The sequence below is a fragment of the Lethenteron reissneri genome, chromosome 8 (assembly GCF_015708825.2).
Source record: "Lethenteron reissneri isolate LAM-NWPU_2019-01 chromosome 8, ASM1570882v1, whole genome shotgun sequence".
NCBI lineage: Eukaryota > Metazoa > Chordata > Hyperoartia > Petromyzontiformes > Petromyzontidae > Lethenteron > Lethenteron reissneri.
In genome coordinates, this window is record NC_083786.1 from 574,995 (window position 1) to 601,055 (window position 26,061).

The 26,061-nt window shown below is 50.3% G+C and overlaps 1 protein-coding gene across 1 annotated transcript; it reads right to left on the reverse strand.

The window, feature by feature from the left end:
• Positions 1 to 211: 211 nt before the first annotated feature.
• Positions 212 to 26,061, reverse strand: LOC133361647 (uncharacterized). The gene is made up of 2 exons (XM_061580630.1): positions 25,978 to 26,061; positions 212 to 1,357 (listed from the first exon to the last, which is right to left on the reverse strand). Exons 1-2 carry the CDS (start codon positions 26,059 to 26,061, stop codon positions 212 to 214), a joined length of 1,230 nt encoding a protein of 409 aa, XP_061436614.1.

Consider the following 26,061-nt stretch of genomic DNA (forward strand, 5'->3'; position numbering starts at 1 on the left):
ATTACAAAAAAAGTCAATTAGGTTTCGATCCTCAACTCTGAGTCTTCAATCAAGGCAGATTAATTGCATGCTTCAGAGTAAATGGTTAGTTTATCCTATACAGTATAGCCTTGCAACAAAAACAAAACATCTAAGAGTTTCCCAATTAGTTTACGCGGAAATGGATCCAAACGGGATGTAATCCACCATATTGAGAACGTGCCGCATGGACTTAGCATCCGAGTCGTGTCGACGTTCCGATGCGGTCGATCTTCAACCCAAAGCAACCGTTTCGCCCCTTTCTGGCCTCCCGACCTTTCTTGCGCGCTTTCCGGTCCTCCTGCAGCGCCCTGCGATTCACGCGGCCGATTTCCCTCGACGCTTGCCTCGGCAAGGCGGTGCGCTCCCAGCTCGCCTCGTGCTCTCGCCGTCGAAGCGACGCTCGCGACACCACCGCGTGGCCGCCCGGGCCGCCGAGCTGCCGGCGCGCTGTGCCGTCGGGCTCCTCGTGGCGTCGGCCCAACCGCCCGCCGCCGTCCATCCGCGACCCTTTGCGGGTTCGGCCGCGAAAGCGCCGTTGGTATTTCAGGAAATCCAAGATGAGCTGGGACCAGTGCAGCGTCGGGTCGTGGCTGGGGCCCTGGCTGCTCTCGCGATCCGCGTGGAGCGGCCGCTCAGCGGAGCGCTGGCGCCCCCTGCCGCCACCTCCAAGCACCGGCACGCGCGAAGCCGCTGCCAAAGGGCGAGCGTCGCTCCGAGACGTTGCCTTTTGATTAGATTTGCCAGCATATTCCTTCTCGCCGTGAGCCCCGTGATCGTTTGCTATAATGGGGCGCTCGTATTCATCTTTGTGTTTGGAGATTTTGAATTTTGTGTCTATGTCTGCCACCTCGAATTCATTGGCCTTGGGTGACCGGTGAGATGCGGCCAATGCGTGAAAGCCTCCGCTGTTTAATAACGCCCTCAGAGGTGTTTTATACACAGAGGCTCGAGTGGTATCATTTACGCCTTTGTGAAGATTTGCTTTGGCAGAAACATTCGTAAATTTGGGAGGCATTCCAGATTTCACTGGTTTGGAGGTGAAATTGAATGCAGTAGCTTGAGGAGAGGATGGTTTAGTACTCATTTTGATACCGTCTCTTCCTGCGGCCAATGTTGGGATTTGTGTTGCACGGTTCATTTTGTTCCTGAGTTCCACGGTGAAGACTGGAGCCTGTGTATCACTTGCAATCGTTCCTCGTTTAACCGCTGAGCGCAAGATGTGTGCTTGTGTTTCGCTTGGACCGATTCCATATTCACTTTTAGATCCATCGCCTTTGATTGAGGAGTTTATTTTGCCACGCAGTATCCTTGGAGGGATCACGGGATCCATCTGCTTCTGAGGAATATTTTTTGGGGGGGAGGAGGGTTAGAGGGGTGGGTGGGAATGTGGGGGAAAGACAAGCGTAGAGTGACATGACGATGGAAAATGCATGTCCAAGCGATGTTAATTTGTGTTTCCAATGCAACGGGGCTCAATTGTTGGCAAGGAGAGGTCATCACACTTCTGAGTGCCTGTAAGCCAGGTGGCCTGCGTTGTTTTGCATCCAGCGTGTTGTGCACGTAAAGGATACACAGCACATGAACTAAACTATAAACTATATTTTATTTATTTTAACCAAGTAAGGCCCACTGAGCTATGTAGCTATTTTTCAGAAGAGACCTGGCTACCACAAATGCTAGCGCAACATTGGGCGTTCATAATTTGACACCCATAAAGGCAACGTGCTGCAGTGCATTTATTTGATCATGAGTAATTTGTGAGTTAGGGACCCATGTGGTAGACTAAGGTTGGGTAGGTGACGTTAGTTGCTTTGCTGGTCAAGCAAAGTTGATGTGCAGTGATTAGGTGATGGGGCTCAACTATATCAAGAGTCACGATTCCCAGAATAAGACAAATTCTAACATCATCAAATGTAACTCTCTCCCACGTGAATAATGGAGCCATTAATGTCACCGGCTCATTTGCAATCCGCTAAGCACGTCCCCTGCTCACCACAGTCCCACGGCCGCAGAAACAGCCTCATAACAGCGTGCTGTAACTCTGACACTCACACATTCACACAACTATGCACAGATGTGTTTAAATATTACAATTTTCCAACGGTGAACTCAGCGAATAAATTCGGGATGCCACCTGTCTACGTTTGACCCGGAGAATGCCGGAATCTGGATTGATCGGCGTTCGTGTGGCAGGAATTGATTGGGCTCGGCGGATCTGCTACTTTGCATCATGTGAACATTTATTACAGTAGACCGCACAGTTTTTATAATATAATAGACCACGGCTGAGATATATCTCGGGTTTTTGTTTATCGTGGAATAGGTGGAAATCCCTATAATCAACTTATGGAACACTGAAGTTTACATAATTGTGATAAGGAATGGACACCAGATAGTTACAAACGCATCGATGACTCCAGCAGCAAGCCTGCTGTTGAGGCTTAAGGACACTTACGCCAAAGGGTGGAGTGCTATTAATAGTCACATTTTTTTAATTCAGCGTTGCTATTTAAACACGTACAAATCCCGCAAAGCAGCAGCTGTATGCAAAAGTGATTTAACTTTAGATCTATCCACCACCACCACCGCTGCTGACATTATGAGTCTGTGTGCGCACACATAGCGCCTTGTACACGACTGCTGCACCGCGCGACGATTCAATAAGGACGAGGGGGGGGGGGTGATAGATGTTTAGAACTCCCACGCACTTGGGTGGGACTTCCAAGTTATAACCATCACCACATTGGAACCAGAACCACATTATAACTTCAAGCATATAACCACAACAGCCAGAATATAACCACAGTATAACCACAAGAGGCACATTATAACCACAATTGAAACCACAACATAACCACGATATTATAAACACAAAATCCACATAACTACAACAGCCACATTATAACCACAACCATTGTAACCATAACCACAGTATAACCACATCATAACCCCGACCACAGTATAAATAAATATAACCGAGACTGCATTACAACCACAAACATAACGAGTTTTTAATAATCATCATCACTGTGACGACAACCACATAAGAACAACCTTCCATTGCCGTAAGAGAGCACACACGCCGTCTAAATCTCATCTCCCATGGAAGCCGATCACAGGGTCAGACGGCTCACTGTGGGGTCACACGGCTCACCGCGGGGTCACACGGCTCACTGCGGGATCACACGGTTCATTGCGGGGTCACATGGCTCACCGTGGGGTCATACGGCTCACCGCGGGGTCACACGGCTCATCGTGGGGTCACACGGCTCACTGTGGGGTCACATGGCTCACCGTAGGGTCACACGGATTGATTGCGGGGTCACACGGCTCATTGCGGGGTCACTCGGCTCACCATGGGGTCACGCAGCTCACTGTGGGGTCACATGGCTCACCGTGGGGTCACACGGCTGATTGCGGGGTCACACGACTCATTGCGGGGTCACACATGAAGTGGTAGCGAATCGAGGGAAAATGAGCAGATCAAAGGTGATGTCTTTCTTGGCGAGAAAGTTTAATTATCAGAACGACTCTCAGAAAGTTAGGAGTTTCTGCATCACAATTAACCCTTTTCTTTATTTTCAGCTTTACTTTTAGGCTTACATCTACAGTACACGTATACCTGTTAACTACATTACATGCTTCTTCTAGATTATAAGCTTTCGTGACTGCAAGAATTCATACGCTTTGGTTTTTTCGGTAAAGTCACGTAGGTAAAAAATATAATAAATGAAAACAACTCAATTAAATCACGACGTTTCGGAAGCAACACAAGCCTCCGTCTTCAGGTGGAACACGCCACAGCAAAATCACTGTAGTGAATAAAGAGAGCTGTTTAGATACACGCGATTATATGGGGTAAGCGAAGGGGGAGGAGCCAAGGAGTCGGGGGGAGGGGGGGTATTAGCTGATTAACAGATAAGATAAGGATAAGGGTAAGTGTAAGAGAAATGTGAAGCAGCCAGGGCGGACCGAGCATTGGGATGCGGATACTATAGAGGCTCCTGGGCTCCTGGGCATAATGCTTCTGGGCATAATGCTATGGGGGGAGGGGGGAGTATTGGGCACTATTAAAACACTGTACGTCAAATTTCTGAGTGATGGTAGTGTATAAAGCTGGGAGTAAAATAATGGAAATATGGATATGACTGTAAAACTATAAAGCAGTTAACGTTTAACTTGAATTTGAAACCATCCTCTCGGTTGAAGTTATGTCTATGTTTGTGTATCTGGATGGCTTCATGGACAAATCTTTGGTAGTATCCAGGAGGCTGGCAGAGTACCTTGGTATCGGAGAACACAATGTCATGCGAACCCGCAGTGTTATAACAGTGGTCAGCTACGGCCGAAGAATTCGTCCGACCGTGTTTTAAATCCGACTTGTGCTCGCGAATGCGGTCAGAAATATGTCGTTTCGTTTCCCCGATATAACAATCACCCCAGGTGCAAGTCAGTTTGTACACACCAGGGTATTGTAAGTCAGGAATGACATCCTTTACCGATGGGATCAGATCACGGATTTTGTGTACTGTACTGAATCGGACCTGGATCTTGTGTTTGTTTAGGATTTTGGAAATCTTGTTGGTCACGCCTGCTATGTATGGCAACGTAATGATTTTGATCGGAGTCTCAAGGGGTTGTTTCTCCACGGTGGGAGAAACAGCTTGGCGGATAGCACGGTCCGAGTATCCATTCATCTTGAGGGCAGATGTACATGTTCCAATTCACTGCCCAGGTGGTGTTGGTCAGAGATGCAGTGGGGCCTATGGTATAGTGTTTTGATGAGGGAATTCTTTTGTGCCGGATGGTGGTGGGAATCAGGCTTCAAGTAGGAATATTTGTGGTTGGGCTTCCTGTAGACAGAATGTCCCAAAGAGCCATTGGGCCTCCTCTCAAACAGAACATCCAGGAATGGTAGCTTGCCATCCTTCTCCACTTCCATGGTGAATTTGATGGATGGGTGTATGGAGTTGATGTGGTCGAGAAATTGGTTCATTGGCTATCACTGGTGACAAGGGGGAAACCATAGGGGTGCCCTCATTTTGTTTGTAGAAGGTACCATTCCAGGTGAAGTACGTGTTGGTGAGGCAGTGCCTAACCAGCGCAGGGACATCAGGGTTCAGTCCATGTTGAACTAAGTCTTCAATTATTGTTATGGTGTCAGGCACTGGAACCTTGGTGAATAGAGAGACCACATCAAAGCTGACGAGGACATCAGGAGATAGTACAATGTCCTTGACTAGAGAGACTAAGTGAGTTGAGTTAAGAGTACTGCTGAGGTGGTCTTGCCAGTGAAGGGAAGCAGAGTATCCGATAGAAAACGGGCTAGTTTGTAGGTAGGTGAGTTGATCGTGGACACGATGGGCCGTAGTGGGGTACATTCTTTATGGATCTTTGGAAGTCCATAGAATCTGGGAGGTCTCGCAGCCGAGGGTTTCAGGGAGAGTCGTTTGATTGGTTCGATAATTCGAACTAGTGATGATCTTATACTCTTAGGTTTATTCGGTAAAGTCACGTAGGTAAAAAAAGAATAATAAAATAATAATAAAAAAAAATGAAAATAACTACATTAAGTTACGACGTTTCAGAGGCAACACAAGTCTCCGTCTTCAGGTGGGACCGTTACAGCCAAATGTACTGTATCAAATTAAGGGAAATCCAAGAGACAATATCTTATATACTGGTTAAGGGGAGGGGGGAAGAGCTTATCTAAATGTGTCAGTCAGGGACTGGGAGGGTGGGGGGGAGGTGGGCGGGGCTAGAAAGGAAGGTACAGGTTAAGCACCTTCGCAAGAATTACGGCCGATGTTGGCATCCAAAACCAAAATATAGCAGCACTGTTAAACGCTGGGGATGTGTGATGCCGCCGCCGCGAAGCCGCTCGGCGGGCGCCCCATCTACGACCTCGCCACCACCAAGTGACGGGGCTGACCCCGCTTCCCCCTCACCGCCCCCCACATAAACACACCCTCACACATTTCCCCCCCATAGAGCTCCGAGGGGAGGTCACCTGGCCAACAGGTTTTCACCCGGAAGCCCTGATAGGGATAATCTTCACGGTTTCCTGCGGCCAGGGAATTGGGCGATCTCCCCCGATGCTAATTCGCACCGCGGCGCTGCGACCTGAGTTGAGATTACATGGTCACGGCGGGGGCTATCCAGCCACCACGGTTAAACGCACCCCCACACACGGATCGGCAAGGCAAGCAGGGGGGCGCAGCCACGAACGAAGGGAGAAACCACGGTGGGCGGTTGATTAGCATAGCAGATGTGCTCGTGGATCGCCGCCGCGCAGCAGCCAGTGGCGGGCCTTTTGTTACGGAAACCGCGGCTGATTAGCATAGCAAAGGCGCTCGTGGACCGCCGCCGGCGCCGCAGTCCGCGGCGGGCCCTTTGTTAGGGAAACCGGGAGTGCGGCTGAGCAAGCACAGCGACCTGATTGGCCGAGAAGACCCTCGGGTCGGCGGCGGTTTTCTTTGATGTGGGTTAGCCATAAAAGGGGGGCGCAGAAAGGTAAAGCGCTCTTGCTCCTAAGGTCAGCCCTTGGGACGGTCTCCAGTTCGGCCACTCGAACGTCCGTGAGACGCGTCGAGGTGAGCAGCGAGGACGAGACCACTGGAGCGCCGTACGCATCTAACTGTGAGTAAGAGGAAAGAGAGTGTTAGGATTGAGTCTAAGGAAACCAACACCGCTTAGAGCCCATCAAATTAGATAAATCAGGTACAGACCCTCGGGCGAAAGTGTAGGCCTGCCTTGCCGATCCTTACTGACTCAACAGTGAATCACAGTCGGCCGGTAATAAATCATTAATAACTAATCACAGCCTCGTGTGGTTTCGACGAGCGTGTGTAGTCAGTGCTCCACGGGTGTGCGCTCCCTCTTGCTGCTGCGGACCCCGCACCGTGTACGGACTAACCCCCCTTGCGAACGCCAGTCTCGCAGCCCTTTAAACCCCCCGTAACGAAAACCCCAATCGGCAACGCAGACGCGAGCGACGTCATTCGCCCTCCGACCCCTGACCCCACGTTCAGAGCGTGTGATTGCTGCCCGGGGCTGTGTGAGGGGAGGCGTCGCGTTTGATTGGCGGAGAGGCAACGAAGTTTCTACAGGCGACCGTGAGTCGGCGACGAGCCATGCCCCTCTCGCGAACTCGCGGGGGTGCGACCCAAGGAGGGGAGCCGTCGGGCGACAGCCCTTATCCCGTGAGCGATGAGCCCAGCGGCGGCAGCAGCTGTTCGCACACCAGCAAGGGATCGGGAGACGGCGGGACCCCTGCAGCCGGCACCCAGCAGGGAGAGGCCTCGGGGGCCAGCGGCCCCAACAGATGTCAACAACTCGGTAAAATAGACTAGTACCTGTCAAATAAGATGGTACAAATATGCGCAGTTAAATCTTTTTTACATGGTTTTATGTACTGTACTTAATCGGACCTGGATCTTATGTTTGTTTAGAATTTTGGAGATATTTTTAGTCATGCCTGCTATGTATGGCAACGTGATGGTTTTGATTGGAGTTTCAGGTGGTTGTTTCTGTATGGTGGGAGAAACAGCTTGGAGGATAGTACGGTCAGAGTATCCGTTCATCTTGAGGGCCAGATATACATGTTTCAATTCACTGGTCAGGTGGTGTTGGTCAGAGATGCAATGAGCTCTGTGGTATAGTGTTTTTTATGAGAGAATTATTTTGAGCCGGGTGGTGGTGAGAATCAGGTTCACACTACAGCACATTTACACTCACAAGGAAGCCATCTCTCTCCAAGAACCCCGAGCACGCCACCCACCCCACTTATATATACTCCATCTTTGTGCAATCTTCCAGTAGCTCTGTTTTAGTATTGCCTTCAATTGTGAACAATCACCGTATCATACATGAGTACATCTTATCGGCATAATCATTGGTTCACTGCAGCTCAAAAACTCGGTCCCTACAAGGCGTGTGGTGAAGTTAGGAGATGCCTATGTGTGTGCTCGGCATTTGAAGGTCTGAAGACCAGAATCAGTGACTTCGCCAACAATGTGTTCAGTGAGGCCGTTCCGTATCTGGACAGCAGAGTGAAGAAGGGCGTTTCTGTCCAGGGAGCATGTTCTGGAAACTGGGCGGGGCGGGGCGGGGGGCGTTGCTAGAACAACCGATCCGCTGCTTTCCAATTGCCTTCGAGTGCCATTTAATACATTACTTAAACTTTTAAAAACTAAACAGTGTTTCGTTTTTAAAAGTAAACAACGTGTTAAATTTTGACGTAAATCTTTCGTGACTGCAGGAATTCATATTCTTTGTGTCTTTCGGCAAAGCCACGTAGATATTAAAAAAATCACGGCGTTTAGATCGCAACAAAAGCAATCGTCATCAGGTGAAAAATATAGCGGGAGAGGAAAAATATATATCACGACGATCGAAACGTCGTGATATTGTTATTATTTTTTCTATCTACGTGGCTTTACCGACAGACCCAAGAATATAAACAATAACAGTTAAGGTCCCCACTGAGATATTTAGCTCTTTTTCAGAAGCGACCTGGCTATCAAAAATAATAGCTAAACGAAGTGGCTTATCACATGGGTATGTATAGCAGCCAAATACTCTTCAACGCATGTTTCTAAATGTGGAGGGAAAAACCGGAGAACCTGGAGAAAAATCCACGGGACTACAGGGATAGAGACACGTAAACTCTAAATATATAAGCATCAAGGTCGGGATCGAACCAACGACCTGCTGCATACCAGGCGAGGAAGTTAACTGCTGTGCTGAAATGCCCTTACATCACCCCAACTTGTTCTTACACGACCCTTACATCACTCCCCTTCCTTGAGAGTGAATTTCCCTTGGCTAATCAAGCGTAATTTGTTTTTCTAACTGATAAACAATATAATATTACCCTGTTCTCCCATTACTCCTTTAAGAAAGTAAATAAAACCCCGCTGTGGCCAGACAAAAAAGCGACGAGAGAGAGCGAGAAACACAGAGCACAGAAAGGAAAAAAACAGAAAATTGCACAACGCAAAAAAACATGCACATCTCACATGGTCGCACGGACTCTGACAACAACTCTGTTGATCTTGGAGAAGGAACAGCAGGAAGTGAACCCGACGGGCGAGCAGATGGGTGTGCAGCGGGTGACACCTTGGCACCCGGAAGGGTCGATGACGTCGAAGATGCAGGTGATGACGGACGAAGAGTGTCTGGGTTATGGATATTTGCTTTAGGAGATAAGGATCAACGTACTGATGGCGATTCCCCCCATTGAGGCGCAGTGCTATGGCACAAATCGTTGGTAAAAAGACACGAAGCCAATTAATTTATGTACATCGGATACTGACGTGGTACGGGCCATTCCCTAATGCTCGCTGTCTTTGTGGGGTCCATAGCGACACCCGCCGCACTGGTAATGTGGCCCAAGTGCCACAGCGACGACTGAAACAAATGGCATTGCAAGGGATTGAGCTTCAGCCTAGCTTCCTGTACTGGGTTTTGTCAGGTTTGTTGTATGGTGCAGACGCCTACACATTGCTTGGAGCTGATTTGGATAGGCTGCAGTCCTTTCACACGTGATGCTAAAGACGTCTTCTTGGTATCTGATGGTTAGACTTCATCAGAAATGTCACCATTGCATCTGTGACCAGTGTCCTAGCGATCGATGGAGCTCAGTTCGAGGGAGACGGCTGTCACTCTGGGCGCCATCGCCCCGTCTTTGACGTGCAAACTCCAGCAGCAAATAACGCACTTCAGTTGGCGGTCCACGTTCGAAGTGGACAGTGATCCTCAAAGGAATGGCGGCACCCCATCCCCGTAGTCCCCCTCCACCCCACTCGAGATGCCGGTGTACGGAAGTGAGAGTGGTTCATGCAAATGCTGCTGCAACGGTCTTTCGCTGCTTATGCGGGATGAATTAATTAGCTTCCTGAACCCTAGATAACACTTGCCAGTTAACGCAAGCTCCATCAATTTAAGGAACGTTGCCGGAGCGATCTCGGCAAACAATTGGAATGGTACAGCTCCTTCCAGTGTCCTAGCACCCGTTTTGGGTTGAGACTCAAGAGCTAAAGGGAAGCTGCCAGGACCCGGTACAAGAGGTATTGACACCGTCAATGCAGCTAATGAGCCATCAAGACTTGGGCAAGGCTAGTATGCGTTGGTCCAATGGAAGTCCACACAAAAGTGCTGGTGGCCTCCCATATAGGTTGGTGGACAGGATAATGAATGTCTATCCTACGCACCACCCGATGTGCGTGATTCTTTTCGATGGGGCTCAACAACTGCTCCAATTGTTTTGCCGAATAAGGGCCACATTGCTTGTATCGATGTTGGTGATCCATGAGCGAAGTACACCGCAAGTCACAGGCGTCCCAACTGAAAATATCTCCAAATTTGCGGAACAATGTCCGGAGCTGTATTATTTCGACCTCTTGACAGCTCGGGGTTGTCTAAGCTGATGGTATCCATCCATGAGTCATCGCTCGAAGCTACGGGACTTCTCACTGTTGCTACCATCTCCGAGTCGCCCCGATGCAACTCGTTAGACAAGGGGCCTCACATGGCTAGTCTATTTCCTATTTCGGCATCTTACTAACCAGTGTAGTCCAAAATGATCACACTAATGATGATCTTTTAAGAGTAAAACTCTTTAATATTAAAAATAATGAAAAACCTGACCAGCCACAAAGCACGGCCACACTCCCACTCACATCATAGCTCCACCTCACTGTCCATAAACGGTGGGAAGAGAACGGCTCTGCCCCTTTTAACACGACAATGCTTGTAAGTTATCTACACATGGGCCAGTATACTTCCAGCCTAGACAGTGGAGGCTACCTCTGCATTGGTTGTTACGTAAACAATATTTCTGCACCCACCAGGGAGTGGAGGTTAGCCACCCCCAGCACCGGAGAAGCTGGGATGAGGGAATCCAAGCGAGAGGTGACTAGAGGAGTCCGATAACGCGAGGGGAATCCTCAGACTCATCCGGCTTCTCCATCTCGTCTGTCTCCTCCTCCTCCTCCTCATCTTTCCTGACTTCTATGGACTCTTTCTGGTGAGGGTTTACATCAGGTACTGGAAGACATCCCAGAGCTTCCATCATATGAAAGGGAATCCACATAGGGAAATCTTTGGGTAAGGACTTTATTTTTTGTTAAATCCCTCACACTTCAACACATTCGCACTTGTAAGAAGCCATCTGTCCAAGAACTCCTGAGCACACGTCACACTCCCATTCTATATCCTCTCACCTAGATCGTTCTGGAACCTTGTAGCACGTTCCTCCCTCTCCTCCTTCCCACCAACTAATCCCCTGACTTTCTCTTGCTTAACTGTCTCCCAGCCATAATTAATTAATTAATTAGTTATAGTGTGCCTACATCAGTGTTCTTCACCAATTTTCAAATGGGGGCCACTTTCGCCGATAAGACATCATCAGTGTGAGGGCCGCCACACATTTGAAACCATTGGGGTTTGACAGCAGCACGATGATGATGATGGGGGGAGTTTTCTCCATTTGTGTATTGTCGGTGGGCCGCACGTCAGGGGCCGCACTAAAGGGCACCAGGGGCCGCCAGTGGCCCGCGGGCCTTGCAATGAAGATCACTGGCCTTCATGCCCATACACCACTCCAACATGTCCTTACACGATCCTCACAAATGGTTTGTTTGTTTCAGCACGTTCATTTAAATAATAATAATAATAATGCAATGTTAGGTATATGTGTTATGTACGAGAATATTCAGTCTCTTTCCACAATTTTCCCAGGAATTTCTTTACCAAGAAACAGTTTTTGGTTTCATGATTTTTCCCATGTAGCATTTTGGGAGATCCAGAGCGTAACAAACGGACGGTCATATGGAAATAATATATATGAAGTATTGCTCCTTTATTCATAGGTTTTAGCAGCCAAAAAATATAATTGAGTTTTTGTTTAGGCCTCGCGGTAATGATCTGGCCAAATTAGTATCGTGAAGATACCCGGTTAAACCACCCCAACATAGCCAAACAAATTATTTTGTCACGTTGTGTGTTAATGTTTGACACGCCAATTACATAATTATTATTGTGTAAGCTCACTCAACGGTGAGCCGATGCACAATTCTCACAACCACATCTTGCAATCTGATTGCTACATTTCGTTGTCGGAAATTGTTCTCCTGTACAGCATAATCATCGCCACCAGAGTAGATACTGCGGCTTGAAGCAAGAAACCAGCAGCAGTGATCGTGCTGGCAGCTCTGCCTGAGCCAGTGGTGGAAATTCCCCATTTCCATGATAGGGACAAAGATGGCGTGGAGGAGGCCATGATGGCGGAGAGGAGGCTGTGATGGCGTGGAGGAGGCTGTGATGGCGTGGAGGAGGTTGTGATGGCGTGGAGGAGGCTGTGATGGCGGGAAGGAGGCTGCGATGGCGTGGAGGAGGCTGCGATGGCGGGGAGGAGGCCGCGATGGCGGGGAGGAGGCCGCGATGGCGGGGAGGAGGCCGCGATGGCGTGGAGGAGGCCGTGATGGTGGGGAGGAGGCCGCGATGGCGGGGAGGAGGCCGCGATGGCGGGGAGGAGGCCGCGATGGCGTGGAGGAGGCCGCGATGGCGTGGAGGAGGCCGCGATGGCGTGGAGGAGGCCGCGATGGCGGGGAGGAGGCCGCGATGGCGTGGAGGAGGCTGCGATGGCGGGGAGGAGGCCGCGATGGCGGGGAGGAGGCCGCGATGGCGGGGAGGAGGCCGCGATGGCGTGGAGGAGGCCGCAATGGCGGGGAGGAGGCCGCGATGGCGTGGAGGAGGCCGCGATGGCGTGGAGGAGGCCGCGATGGCGTGGAGGAGGCCGCGATGGCGTGGAGGAGGCCGTGATGGTGTGGAGGAGGCCGTGATGGCGTTGAGGAAGCCGTGATGGTGTGGAGGAGGCCGTGATGGAGTGGAGGAGGCCGTGATGGCGTGGAGGAGGCCGTGATGGCGTGGAGGAGGCCGTGATGGCGTGGAGGAGGCCGTGATGGCGTGGAGGAGGCCGTGATGGCGTTGAGGAAGCCGTGATGGTGTGGAGGAGGCCGTGATGGAGTGGAGGAGGCCGTGATGGCGTGGAGGAGGCCGTGATGGCGAGAAGGAGCCCGTGATGGCGTGGAGGAGGCCGTGATGGCATGGAGGAGGCCGTGATAGCGTGGAGGAGGCCGTGATGGCGTGGAGGAGGCCGTGATGGCGAGAAGGAGCCCGTGATGGCGTGGAGGAGGCCGTGATGGCATGGAGGAGGCCGTGATAGCGTGGAGGAGGCCGTGATGGCGTGGAGGAGGCCGTGATGGCGGGGAGGACGCCGTGATGGCGTTGAGGAAGCCGTGATGGCGTGGAGGAGGCCGTGATGGCAGGGAGGATGCCGTAATACACTCACTCATCTTACACTGACTCACTCACACATCATACACTGATTCACTCACACATCATACACTGACTCACTCATCATACGCTGACTCACTCACACATCATACACTCACTCACACAATCACGGACCCATCCACTCATCATACACTGATTCACTCATCATACACTCACTCATCATACGCTGACTCACTCACACATCATACACTCACTCACACTACCACTGACTCACACATCATACACTGACTCACTTATCATACGCTGACTCACATCATACACTCACTCACACTACCACTGACTCACTCACACATCATATACTGGGAGTTTCATGCTGCCAGCTATGGCTACAAGTTTGGTCGTACATGTTTTGTATATTGTTTATTGTTAAATTTGAATCACAGAGTCTATGATTACTGTTGTTACATTGTTTTATAGCTTTATTTTGGTGATTTCGAAAACATATGGTTAAGCCATGTTTCTTGCGGAAGTGCGGAGTTGGCCTGATAAATTTAATCTAAATTGTCTTATGGTTGTTATTGTTTGACTTGCATCACACTGGGATTTTTGCACATAGCGTTGTAATACGGTGTTTTGTTTTTTCTGGAAGATTTGCTGGTTTATCCAGGATGTTTCTGTTGCGCGTCGTCGCTTTAAGATGTTCTCTGTTCATTTTTTGTTTGTTGCAGTGGCACCCGACTCAAGAGCTGTATGGCTCACAGGGCTATACCTAATAAATCAAACTTGAACTTTAAACAATCCTCAATTCTTGCAAGATAGTACTTATTTTATTGGCGCAAATAAATGATGGGCTGCATTCTGACTGTGTGCGAGTCTATTGTGGAAAATCAACATTTGTATCAGCAAATCTGTTTATTAATCTTTAATTGACCCTGTCGCCAAGTTTGACGCGAATCAAAGGTTTATTCAGTCTACTGAGACTTGATAAAAAAGGTCAACATTGACCGTTGATTTTGGTTCGGTGAATCGAGTAACCGTCCGGCCAAGTCTAGGGCATGTGGAGTCAAATTTGGCTTGGGACACAGAGCAGTCAATTGTCATCAGGCTGGGTGCTGCTATACGCCAACAGATAGTGACGCTTCTTCGTGTTCAGCCACTCGTATAAATATTCACCTTTCCGACTGCTTCGACATGGCAAGAACTTATTTTGACGCACCACCACCCCACAAGATTTCTGACTGGGGTTGCAAATCGCGAGAAAGTAAATAATTATTGCGATAAAAAAATGTATACTGCGCACCATTGCCGGTGTACCCCCCCCTCCCCCCTGTGAAAAAAAACAGCCATTCCTGCTGGCACGTTTTTACTGCCTCTCGCCCCAATGCGACGCCGAACTTTAACAAGGAGGTGTCCTCCACCTGGAGGTGTCCCCATTCAGCGTGCGTGAGACCCATTGTGCTGTCACTATGAGCAGTTTTCCCGGGTGGTCGTACATCTACGGATGGTACTACAGCATACGGCAATCCCGCAGCCGATGGTTTACATCAGCCGGCACCCATTAAACATGCACACTGGTCCCTCGCTGGTAACCGGGACAGCACATCTGCGTTGTAGTGCTGTACACTCTTCGTGTAGGTGACCATGAAGGAGTAGTCTTGCAAAATTTCCAACCAGCGGGATAGTTGGCCGGAAGGCTGGTCAACCCGTAAGGCATATTGAAGAGCCGCGTGATCCGTGCACACGACAAAGTTTCGTCCGTAAAGGTACGGCATATATTGCTGCACAAAGTGCACTATGGCCAACAATTCTCTGCACGTCACGCAGTAACGCTGCTCTGCGGGGGACAGCACACGTATCCCATAGGCCACTACTCTCTCTGCATCGTTCATGACCTGGGACAGTACAGCGCTGATTCCGGTGTCACTGGCGTCCTTATCCAACACAAAGGACAGAGAGAAATCAGGGTGTCCGAGTGGAGGCACGTTGATGAGGCCATTGCGCAGTGCAACAAACGCGGCCTCCTCAACCTCCCCCCACGAAAATCTCTGGCCTTTGGCAGTGAGCGTGTGGAGTGGCTTAGCGATGGACGTGAACTTGGGGACGAACCGGCGATAATACGATGCGAACATGACAAAACTGCGGACTTTGCCATTTTGTCGGGATCCATGGCTACCCCGGGACTTGCTAACAATGTGGCCCAAATACCACACGAATGTTTGCAAGAGATGGCACTTTTGCAGTTTGAATTTGAGATTGGCCGCTCGCACCTTGATTAACACTGATTGCAGTCGCCGCAGATGCTCCTGAAACATGCGCCGGAATACAATGACGTCGTCCAAGTAAATGAGGCACGAGTCCCATTGAAGACCTGCTAAGACCAATTCCATATGCCGCTGAAATGTGACCAGAACCGAGTGAAGTCCCATTGGGAGGCAGTTAAATTGGAACAACCCTTCTGGTGTTTGGAACGCAGTTTTAGGCCTGGATCCTTCGTCCAAGGGCAGCTGCCAAAACTTCTCAACAAGTCAAGGGTCAAGAAAAACCGCGCACCCGACAAGGCGTCCAAAGAGTCATCCATCCGGGGAAGCGGATACGCGTCTGCCACAGAAATTGTATTAAATTTATGAAAGTCGACGCAAAAGCGCATGGATTGGTAGAAAGGGAGATGACGTCCACGGCCAACATTTCACCAACTACCTGGCGAACATGGTCCTTTTCCTTGGGACTGAGCCTATACGAATTCTGCCTTATTGGAGCAGCGTTACCCGTGTCGATGCGATGTTGCAATAGTGAAGTGTGGCCAATGTTAAATTTCCCCTGGCTAAAAATATCTTCCCTGGACAATTTAGAATTTTCCCCACACAACGCGTCCATCCAAGCCCCATCCGATGCGTCTCCCCGCGCCACCGCGGCAACGATATCTGCAGCCTCTGCGCAGGCCTCACAGTGCACGGCCATTGCGTGGGCTAAAACTGTACCGGCTTGGACCGCCGCAGCCCCCAGCTCAACGTTTAGCACTTGCAAAAAGGGTTTCTGCTCCACCATTACTATGGTTTGAGCACCCACCAACACGAGACCCCGAATCGCCATGTTAGAAGGACCCCAGTTGCTTCCACAACCGCAACAGCACCAACATCTGAGCACCTGGTGGAACCATAACAGTTTCCTTTGCCAGGGCCTGAGCTGTGGCGTTGGCCCTTGCCAACCGGGTCGGAGACTTCAGAAAGGCCAACCATTGTCCCGACGGCAATTCAACACAACCTTGATCAACAAGAAGCCCTCCATAGCCTCCGCATCGGACCACCCGACCAGGGTGCAAGCCGCTTTGAAGCGGCGTTGAAATGCTGTCCAGTCGCTCCCCGCGGCCACGAACTCACGGTCGGGAGGCAGGCACTTCCGTTGGGACAGCGCCCCCGCAGAAGCCGCCGATGGTTACTTTAATTTGGCGGGAAGAATTTCGCGCTCAGACAATAAAATGGCAGTCACTTGCTGCGCCGCGCCCGTGGTGGGAAAAATGGCGGCCGCTTGTGCGGGTGGGAACTCCGCCGTTTCCCATGCTGGAACGGCGGCAGAAAGTGAGCCATCCGCCTGCTGCCCTTGTGATGCAGCATCTCTGGCAGGCGCCACGGGCCCGAGCTGGACGACTAGCTGTGCTGCGAAGGAGAGCAGGTGTGCGAGGCGCCCGGTGAGGTTGCGCCACCCTTCGCCAACCGGCGGCTGCAAGGGGCCAACGTCCTTCTCCTGCTGCTCCGCTGGTATCGCCGCCCCCCATATGAAAGTCAAGCTCCACCTGTGAGTACTCCGATTACACAGCACTAAAGAAGAATGAAATCAGAGTCACCTTAAACTTCAATCACAAAAAAAGCAGGAATGAGGCGAACGAATTGGACCAACTTTGTGACATTGCTGCTGCTGCTCCTCATTACAGACCGTACATTTGGCAATCTCAAAGACCAGATGCATCACGAAGCAATCGTTGTGCTGTCTCCTGCATGCACCAAAGCTAGAGAGAGGCGCACTCTTTGCGGAAATGTGACTGCCTGCTCGCGCTAGACAAGACCATCAGCATAGCGCCTAAATTTTTTAAAAATGTCTCAAGGAAGTGTGAAGACGATCACAACTCATGGAGGATGCGAGTGGGATGGTAGAAGTCAAAGTGAGCGAGACGCCGTGCGCAGAGGAGTCAACTACACGTGTAGTGGTGTTATTTCACACGGACAACTTATTTTTTTCTCCTGTGTCACTTTATTTGTACAGAACTCCTCGCGTTCAGCACCACGTATCCCCATCGCAACTCTTCCTCTTGTGCTGCTCGTCTGTTCTGCTCCGCTCGCTCTCTCTCGCTCCGCTAGCCTGCTATGTTGCACTCTGCTAGCTTCTCCACTGCTAGCATCTTGCTATACACTCTGCTAGCTTCTCTACTGCTAGCCTTATCACACTGACAATAAGGATTCCATTAGCATATTACTATACACTCTGCTAGCGTCTCTACTGCTAGCCTGATCACACTCACACTTAGGATTCCGCTAGCCTATCTACTGCTAGCCTGTCTACCCTCACTCCTCCAACCTCGCCCATGCTTCCAGCAGGGGATCAGCCAACACTTCTGGAGAGAACGAGGTGTGGAGAGCGGGGTCCCGGACTTCTCTTGTAATAATCTTCTGTCTTCACTCCAACCAACTCAACTCCGCTTCCCCGCAAATCAGCTTATATTCCTTCCCTCATTAAGAGACCTCAGGTGGCCCTCGTTGAGCCGCCGCTTACGCGGCGACTACGCCCCGCTTATCGCCTCCATCTCCCGCCTGCAAGGCGCCTACACCGTGTTTGCATTTGCAGCCAGCCAATCACCGCTAATCATCTTAATTGGTCGCCTCGCTCTCGTTGCTCTCTCTCTCTCTGTCTCCCTCTCTGCACCTATTCGCCCTGACGTGACCTCACTGTCCGCAGCTCACACATGCGTGCACACTATTTGCAAACCCCCGCGCACGTTACTCCACTACACACGGGCAAAACTCCGAGAGCCTTGCTGGAAATAAGGGCACCGTTCCACCACTGACGATGTGCAACAGCAACGGTGACTTTTTGAGGCATGTCGCAGAAAAGCCAGCAAGGGCAGCCACGCATGCTGCGGACACAGACATCGGTCGGATCGTGCATGCCACGCAATGGAAGGAGATTAAGACCTCTGGTGAGAGGTCATCCCAATTGAAGGGAAACGAGTCTGAGTGAGGGGGAAAACATAGGACCAACCCTGTCGATCATTCCTCCTAAAAGTCTATGAAGAGTTAGGCTTTTATGTAGTCAATAAGCAAGTCGACGACTAAACTGTCCCCCAGCCACGCGCACTGTTCCCCAGTCAGGTGTGCTATTCCCCAGCCATGCGCTGTTACCCAGCCACAAACACCGTTACCCAGCCACGCACGCTCTTACCCAGCCATGAGTGCTGTTCCCCAGCCACACACGCTGTTCCCTTGCAACTAGGGGTCGGCACGGTTTGAACCGACTCAAACTGGTTTCAAATTGAGCAAACCAAACCAAACCAGCGACGACTGAACCAAACCAAACCAAAACCAAACCAAACTAAGCTAAACCAAACCTCTTGAGTTGGCTTGAACCGAAAAGATGCGCGGCAAACAATATTCGCATTCAATACAAATATCAAGTGTATTAATCGCTAATTTCTACGCAGGCTTTCTTCATATTGAGATTCACTAGCAAGTACTGGACGACGATGTCGTCCACAGCCATCTCCTCAAGCTTGGCACGCCCAATGTCCTTGAACGCAGTGTGGTAGTTCAATAGCAGTGAAACCCCAACACTAGGCAACATCCGCGCCCACGAGCGCACACACATCTCGGCCTTGAACGTGCACTTGTGCAGGTTTGGTCGGTCGAGAAAGGAGCGCTTGGCGGCCGAGTTTGCTCTCTCGGAGGGCACGGACGACGTCGGGATAGGCAAATAGTCGAGGGCCACGCGTCGTAGGCGCGGGTACTTGCCGCCGTACAGCTTCCACCACTCGACGACGTCCATGCTCAGGTCCTGAGTCGGCTCAAGCAGGAAGCGGTCGACCTCGGAGGCGGCGCCGTCGTGAGCGTTGGGCGCGTAGACCATGTCAAAGAGGATGTTAATGCCGCCACGCGGCGCCGCCTTCAACGCCGCGTCCGTCGTCAACGCTGGGTAGCGCTGGTTGAGAATGTCCGTCATCATGTCCTTGATATTGCTGTACTCGGCCTTTACAACCAACCAAACTAGTTTGAGCCGGTTCCACCCTGTCCGAGCCAAACCGAGTCGGTTTTCGTAGCCCCAAACCAAACCGAACCAGTTCAAACAGAGCCAAACCAAACCGATTTGGTTCGGTTCAAACCGCGGTTTGGTGGTTTGAGCCAAACCGTGCCGACCCCTACTTGCAACGCGCTGTTACCCAGCCACGAGCACAGTTACTGAGCCTGGAGTACTGTTAACCAGACACGCATGCTGTTCTCCAGCCTCACGCACTGTTATCCAGCAATAGGCGCTTTTACCCAGATATGCGTGCTGTTGCCCAGCCACGAGTGCTGTTGCCCAGCCACGAGTGCTGTTGCCCAGCCACACACGCTGTTCCCGAGCAATGCTCTGTTACCCAGCCATCAGCGCTGTTACCCAGCCGTGCAGGCTGTTACCCAGCCACGAGTGCTGTTCCTCAGCCATTCGATGTTCAGATCCATGTGCTGCTACGCAATCACGCAGGCTGTTACCCAGCCAAGCACGCTGTTACCCAGCCACGAGCGCTGTTACCCAGCCAAGCACGCTATTACCCATTCATGTGTGCGATTACACAGACAAGCGCTTTTCGTCAGTCACGAGCGCTGTTACACAGGCACACACGCTGTTTCCCAGCCACGAGCGACGTTCCCCAGCCACGAGCGCTGTTACCAAGCCATGAGTGCTTTTAACCCAGACACACGCGCTGTTCCCCAGTCAACAGCGCTGTTACCCACATACGCGCGCTGTTATCCAGCCACAAGTGTTGTTACCCAGCCACGAGCACTGTTACCTAGCCAGGAGTGTTGTTACCCAGCCACGCGCACAGTATCCAGCAACCAAGTACAACCTGATGCTGAACTTTGATAAGTGCCAGGTCAAGTGCCAGGTCACGTACATGGGCCACGATCACCAGTGCAGGACTAATGGTGGATAACCTAGAACAGTGGTTCTTCTTAACCTGGGGTGCACGCATCCCCTGGGGGTGGAAGATGCCCTTTCTCTGGGTGCGAGACATGGCCAGATTATTTTATAAGATCATCGAAAAAAATTCAGCATGGGCAGGTAAGGACAAATACTTTGTTTAATTAAGGTGAAGAACCACTGACATAGAGATTCCCACAAGCGAAGTATGAAGTGGACTTTGCGTCTCTCTTTACCCCAACGCTGTACAACACTTGACGAGTTTCTGCACAACATGAGCGAGGTGGATGGCCCCGCTGCGCTGGGGCCTGTGATGGTGGAGTTCCACTGGGACAAGCCTCAACAAGGCCGGGTGCTGATTCCGACTGCAACCCCGGACGAACGACCAAATGTCTAATCTTAATTTTGTTGTGCGACGCGAAGAGTTTTCCCTTTTGGGGCAGCACTTCTCCGGGGTGGTCGCCCTGTTGCTTTACCTTAGACATTGCGTGACTACATCTTCAGCAGGCCAGTCACAGAGGAAAGTGCCCACAAATTATTGAAGTTCATTATATATATTTTAAACCACTTAATCTCGCTACTCCGACTGCAGCAATATGACTTGTCGGTGACATCCAAGCCAGGGTCAGAAATTCACAATCGCTGATGCACTCAGCCGGGAAAACCTACCAGAAGCAGTGCCAGACAATTGAGCTAGCACTAATCATGGACTACATCAGAGTGAACCCCATCCCCCTATGGTGCATTTACAACAGGCATATAGCGCAGGAGATACATGAGCTGCACGCCACGATAATCAGAGAGTGGCCTGACACGTAATCGTAGGTGCTCTACAGCATTCTTGCTCTTCCGTGACGAGCTGTCTGTGACAGAATAAATCTACAAGGGCACGAAAATCGTAGTGCCACTCTCAGTGAGGTCAGCCAATGCGAATGCAGATCCATGCCTCGCACCTGGCGATAGTGAAGTACAAGCTATGGGCCAGGAACATTTCTGTTCTGGCCCAAGATCGTGGCCCAGATGGAGGCCGCTATCAGCGATTAGCCGAGGGCCCAACGAGTTTCAGGCTCAGCAGCAACGCGAAACGCTACGACCAATAAAGACACCAGACCTGCCGCGGGTCTAAGTTGCATCAGATCATGTTTTGGCGTGGCAAGACTGGCAACTACCTTGTAACCTTCAACTACTTCTCAAAGGTTCATAGTGGCGAACCACCTCGACGGCCTCACATCAATTGCTCACCATCAATGATCTGAAAGCCCAATTCTGTTTTTCATGGAATATCCCAAAAAGCTGTGAACAGATAACGCAACCCAGTTCACCTCCCGAAAAATTTGCAGACTTCTGCCGAGATTTTCGGATCAACCATTGGACGTCACATTCATCATCAACCTCGCGGATAGAGACATTCACACGGTCATAGTGACTCAGGACCAAGTGTGCAAATAAACAATTGGCCCTCCTAGACCTCAGAACCAATGAGACAAAAACACAACTTTAGAGCTGCAACCTATTATCTGCATGTGGCCCGCGGGTCACGGAATCTACGTACAGCTGCCAGAGAGCTTCTGCGGCCAGTAGTCTATGACTTAGCAGATCTGCGCCGCAGGCTAGACCAAGGAAAAGGGAAACAAAATAGCGAATGCATCATGAGAGGAGGAGCGGGAAGGAAATGCAGGGTCTCCTCACAGGGGACCCAGTCCATGGTGGCACCATTGCCCGGAAAACAAGCATTCAATGCGGGCAACCATGGCAGGTCACCGTCATTTTCCAAGGTCCTACATTGTGGAACGCGATGGACAAAAAAAGTTCCACTGATAAGAGACGGGGCCTGCGACTCTCCAAGTACAATGCTCACGACTCCTCGGTCGTGCCACTGGCACCTCGGGGGTAGCCCCAACCCCAAAGTGACCCACCAGAGGTGACGGTACCTGACAACGCACCTGCACCAACCCTGCCGTTTCAACACACGATCCCAGTAAAGGACACTGGTACGCGTTGGAAGCCCAGGCAAAGTGTTCACTACGATGGCTGCTCTGCGAGGCAGGTTCTCGTTTCGTTAGCAGCTGTCCAGCCCACTGACAGAGGCGATGGCAGCAAGAATGTCTCGGTCCCACACTGAGAAGGCTCCTGTAACGACCACGATGTGAGCTGGAGGGCCAGTGCACAAACCACGCCACCTCGGGGATTATGTACCTAGATACGGACAGGGGAAAAATAATCCCCTGTTCGAGGTCACATCAGCATTACCGGGTAGTCCACCCCTGTTCCATTTGCGTGGTGCTCACAGCATACAGTCACACTTCTCTGAAGAACTGGTGGGATATTAAGTGGCTATTAAAGTGTTGAAGTTTGAAAAATAATGTTAATAATCTATATGTATAAAAGGGAAATGTGTGAATATGTGTGAATATGTGTGTCTGTTCAAAATGTTTAGCGTACTTCTCGACATGCAACGAACTTGAAATTTGCCATGTGGGTACTTTCCAGACTGTATACCATGCAAAAATTATAAAAATAGACTTTGGTATTTGGGGGGGGGGCGCAATAATGTATATATTTTTTGCACGGTAAGTGAGCTGTGACGTCACATCTGTCATGTCACCTTCGCATGCGTAGTGCTTCGCGCGCTGCGCGACGAACCCGGCGACTCCAGTTTGATTCGCGCTCACGGCCACCACCGGTGACGATTATTTGAACTGGTCCTGGGCCTCCCCTAGGTCGACTCAGCCTCAAATGAGTAACTGGTGTGGTGTGTGAACATCGCCACTGGGGAGACAAAGGCGGCCGGGTGTGGTGAATCCAAGTCCCGGGCGAAACCGGGTAGCAAAGCTAGTGTTTTTATAAATGGAAGCATTAGGATGGTGTTCCCTCCTGTTACTTAGGTGCGCAACGTTTAAAGTTGTTTGTGAGTAATCTGTTTATATTTAACTTTGTTGTTTACTGCGATTAAGTTGTCTTGCCAGAGGAGAAGGCGGCAGAGCGCGGGAGAGGTGTAAGTAATGTTGGGAGCCAGCATCGCGTCTTGTGGTGCCTCTATACCACAAGCCACAACATCACGTGCTACAGGACCGTCATTGGGGGGAAAAAGCTGCTGAGATCAATGGGCCTTACCCATAATTAACCGAGATCCGAGGGCATTCAAAATAATACTTGATAATACGTGCACACTCCTCTTAAGCTATTTTAACTATGTTTTTTACCAGGTAAGGGCCACTGAGCTATACGGCTCTTTTTCAGAAGTGAGCAGGCCATGGCAATTTATAGCAGCCAAATACTCTAAACGCATGTTTCTAAATGTGGAGGGGAAAACTGAAGAAAAATATACGCGACCACGGGGAGAACATACAAACTCCAACTATACAGCAGGCGTCAAGGGTCGGGATCGAACTCATGACCATGTATGCCAGGCGAGCTAGTTAACATCTCGCAACGGTGGCGCTCGTCTGTGTAGTGCAGTAGTTCCCAACCATCGTGAGCCTGAGGACCACTGTCAATTAATCACGAAAAAAAGTTTCGTCTGAAAATGTTCCGTGGACCACTTCCCACGGCCTGTGATGAATATATATTGCCTCATGTCCCATTGGTCTCCCAGACACGTGAAGAACGCTGCTTTCTCAAGTTCCCATCGTCACATCAACCGCTTCGTGACGATAAGATGCGCCCCTATTGTCTGGAACAAACCATCACTGCTGTAACTTCTCCGTCTGTTTAGATTTATTTAAATGCATTCTCTTCTGGGATATTATTTTAAATTTCCATAAATCATGACTCATTTGTATATCGGGTTACTGGATTTGTTATTTCGCTCACAGGCTTAATACTTATTTATATAATTTAGCCTTATAAATGTATTCTGGCTTCCTATGATGATGATCTCAGTTTTATGAAATTTTCACTCTTATTTTATGCGTCAGTTTAACACGTAGGCTTTCGCGACTAAAATCATCCATAATACAGGTTTTTTGGGTTAGATCACGTAAATTTATAAATGTGTTTGTTAAACCCGCCACCACCCGACACAGCCAATTAGTAAGGTTTGTCATGTAAACATAACATGCTAATTCGTTACTAGTGTAGTGTCGTCTCTCTTCTTCTTTCTCCCTCGCGGCGTGTGTGTTCGTGTGGCGTGCGGCGCGCACTCTCAGTCAGAGACGAGGTAGTCGCAGGAGGCACCCTCTCTCTTTTGTTAGTTCACACCACAAACTCCGGCCTCCTCTCTCTCGACCACGCTACCGTACGGCCCGGCCCAGACACGACCCTGTCTGCGTTGCACCGACGGCATCGACAGCCAACTACTGTTTGGCCGCGCAATGATCGGGCGAACGCGGCAGCGATGAAGGCGGCGACGACAGCGACGACGAGACGAGTCCACTCCCAGAACCGGCAACCCAGAGCTCTCGCTCTCCGCTGCTTTTATTCCCCTCGGCGCGACTTGGCTCGGTGCGGCTTGGCTCTGCCCTAGCCGCGCCCCCCTTCTAGAGGTCTACCGTGACCCTTTCCCCAGTTCCTCCGCCCTGCTGACACAACCGTGTATATGCTCAACAGCGTGTGCGCTAAGTTTTCACTGCAGTTGCTGCTGTACAGCAGTCGGCGCTGTGTCACTACACTAGTACAGCACACCGGTGTGTTGAAGAGCCAAGCCACATTTACAATCTGATTCCGACGTTTCGCCAGTAATCACAATCGATTTTAACGACACATGTGTCACATCTGATGCATCAATCTGCATCTCAAACGATATCAAATCAAATCGTCTTGTAATGCACATATATCATGAATACATATGTTGTTAAAACATTATAATTGAAGCTTGTAATGCCGATTGAAGCATTTCACTATACAGGGTACAAATAAAACACACTCAACCATGCAATCAACAAGAATCAACAGCGCATATTAAATGCAGACTTAACTTACTCTCGGCACGAATGTAATGTTGAACTTCCTTCACACCGTAACAATCGGGAGGTACCCCAACTTTAGAATGCGCACCAGAGCTTCAGTGACTGGGCACGTCCTCATACCTGTCAACCCCTCATAAGTGCCCCTACCTTATTATTACACACCAATTCAGACATCAATGGTCACCCCGTGTCCCTTATAAATCTAAACGTTCATCCTACAGAGTCCCATCACAAGGGAGAAACACAAACAAATTGACATTTATTTTGCCCGTATTGAAACGGCTATACACCGTATGGACCTGAAAACTCAATTTCCCTGTACAAGAACATAGGGGGGGGGGGGGGTAAATCGTGTGGGTTGACAGCCGTGCGTCCTTGTTGAATCGTTCCACGGCCGCATTCTCTCATTCCAGGCTACAATGTTTTGTTTAAAAAAAAAGGTGTCAGTTTTGTTTCCAGATAAAAGGGTAAACAACCAATTATCATATTTTGCTACTGGCAAATTGAGGTTCCAATGGTAGAATATTTAACTTTTCAGACACTCGCGCATTTGCGACCGCTGGTGGTGACCAGCAGCAGGACTCACCTGGTGCGGAATTGGGAGTTCCGACGCCGCCTCATCCAACATCGCTCCCACCAACAACATTAACACGCACAAGTGCAGCCCCAT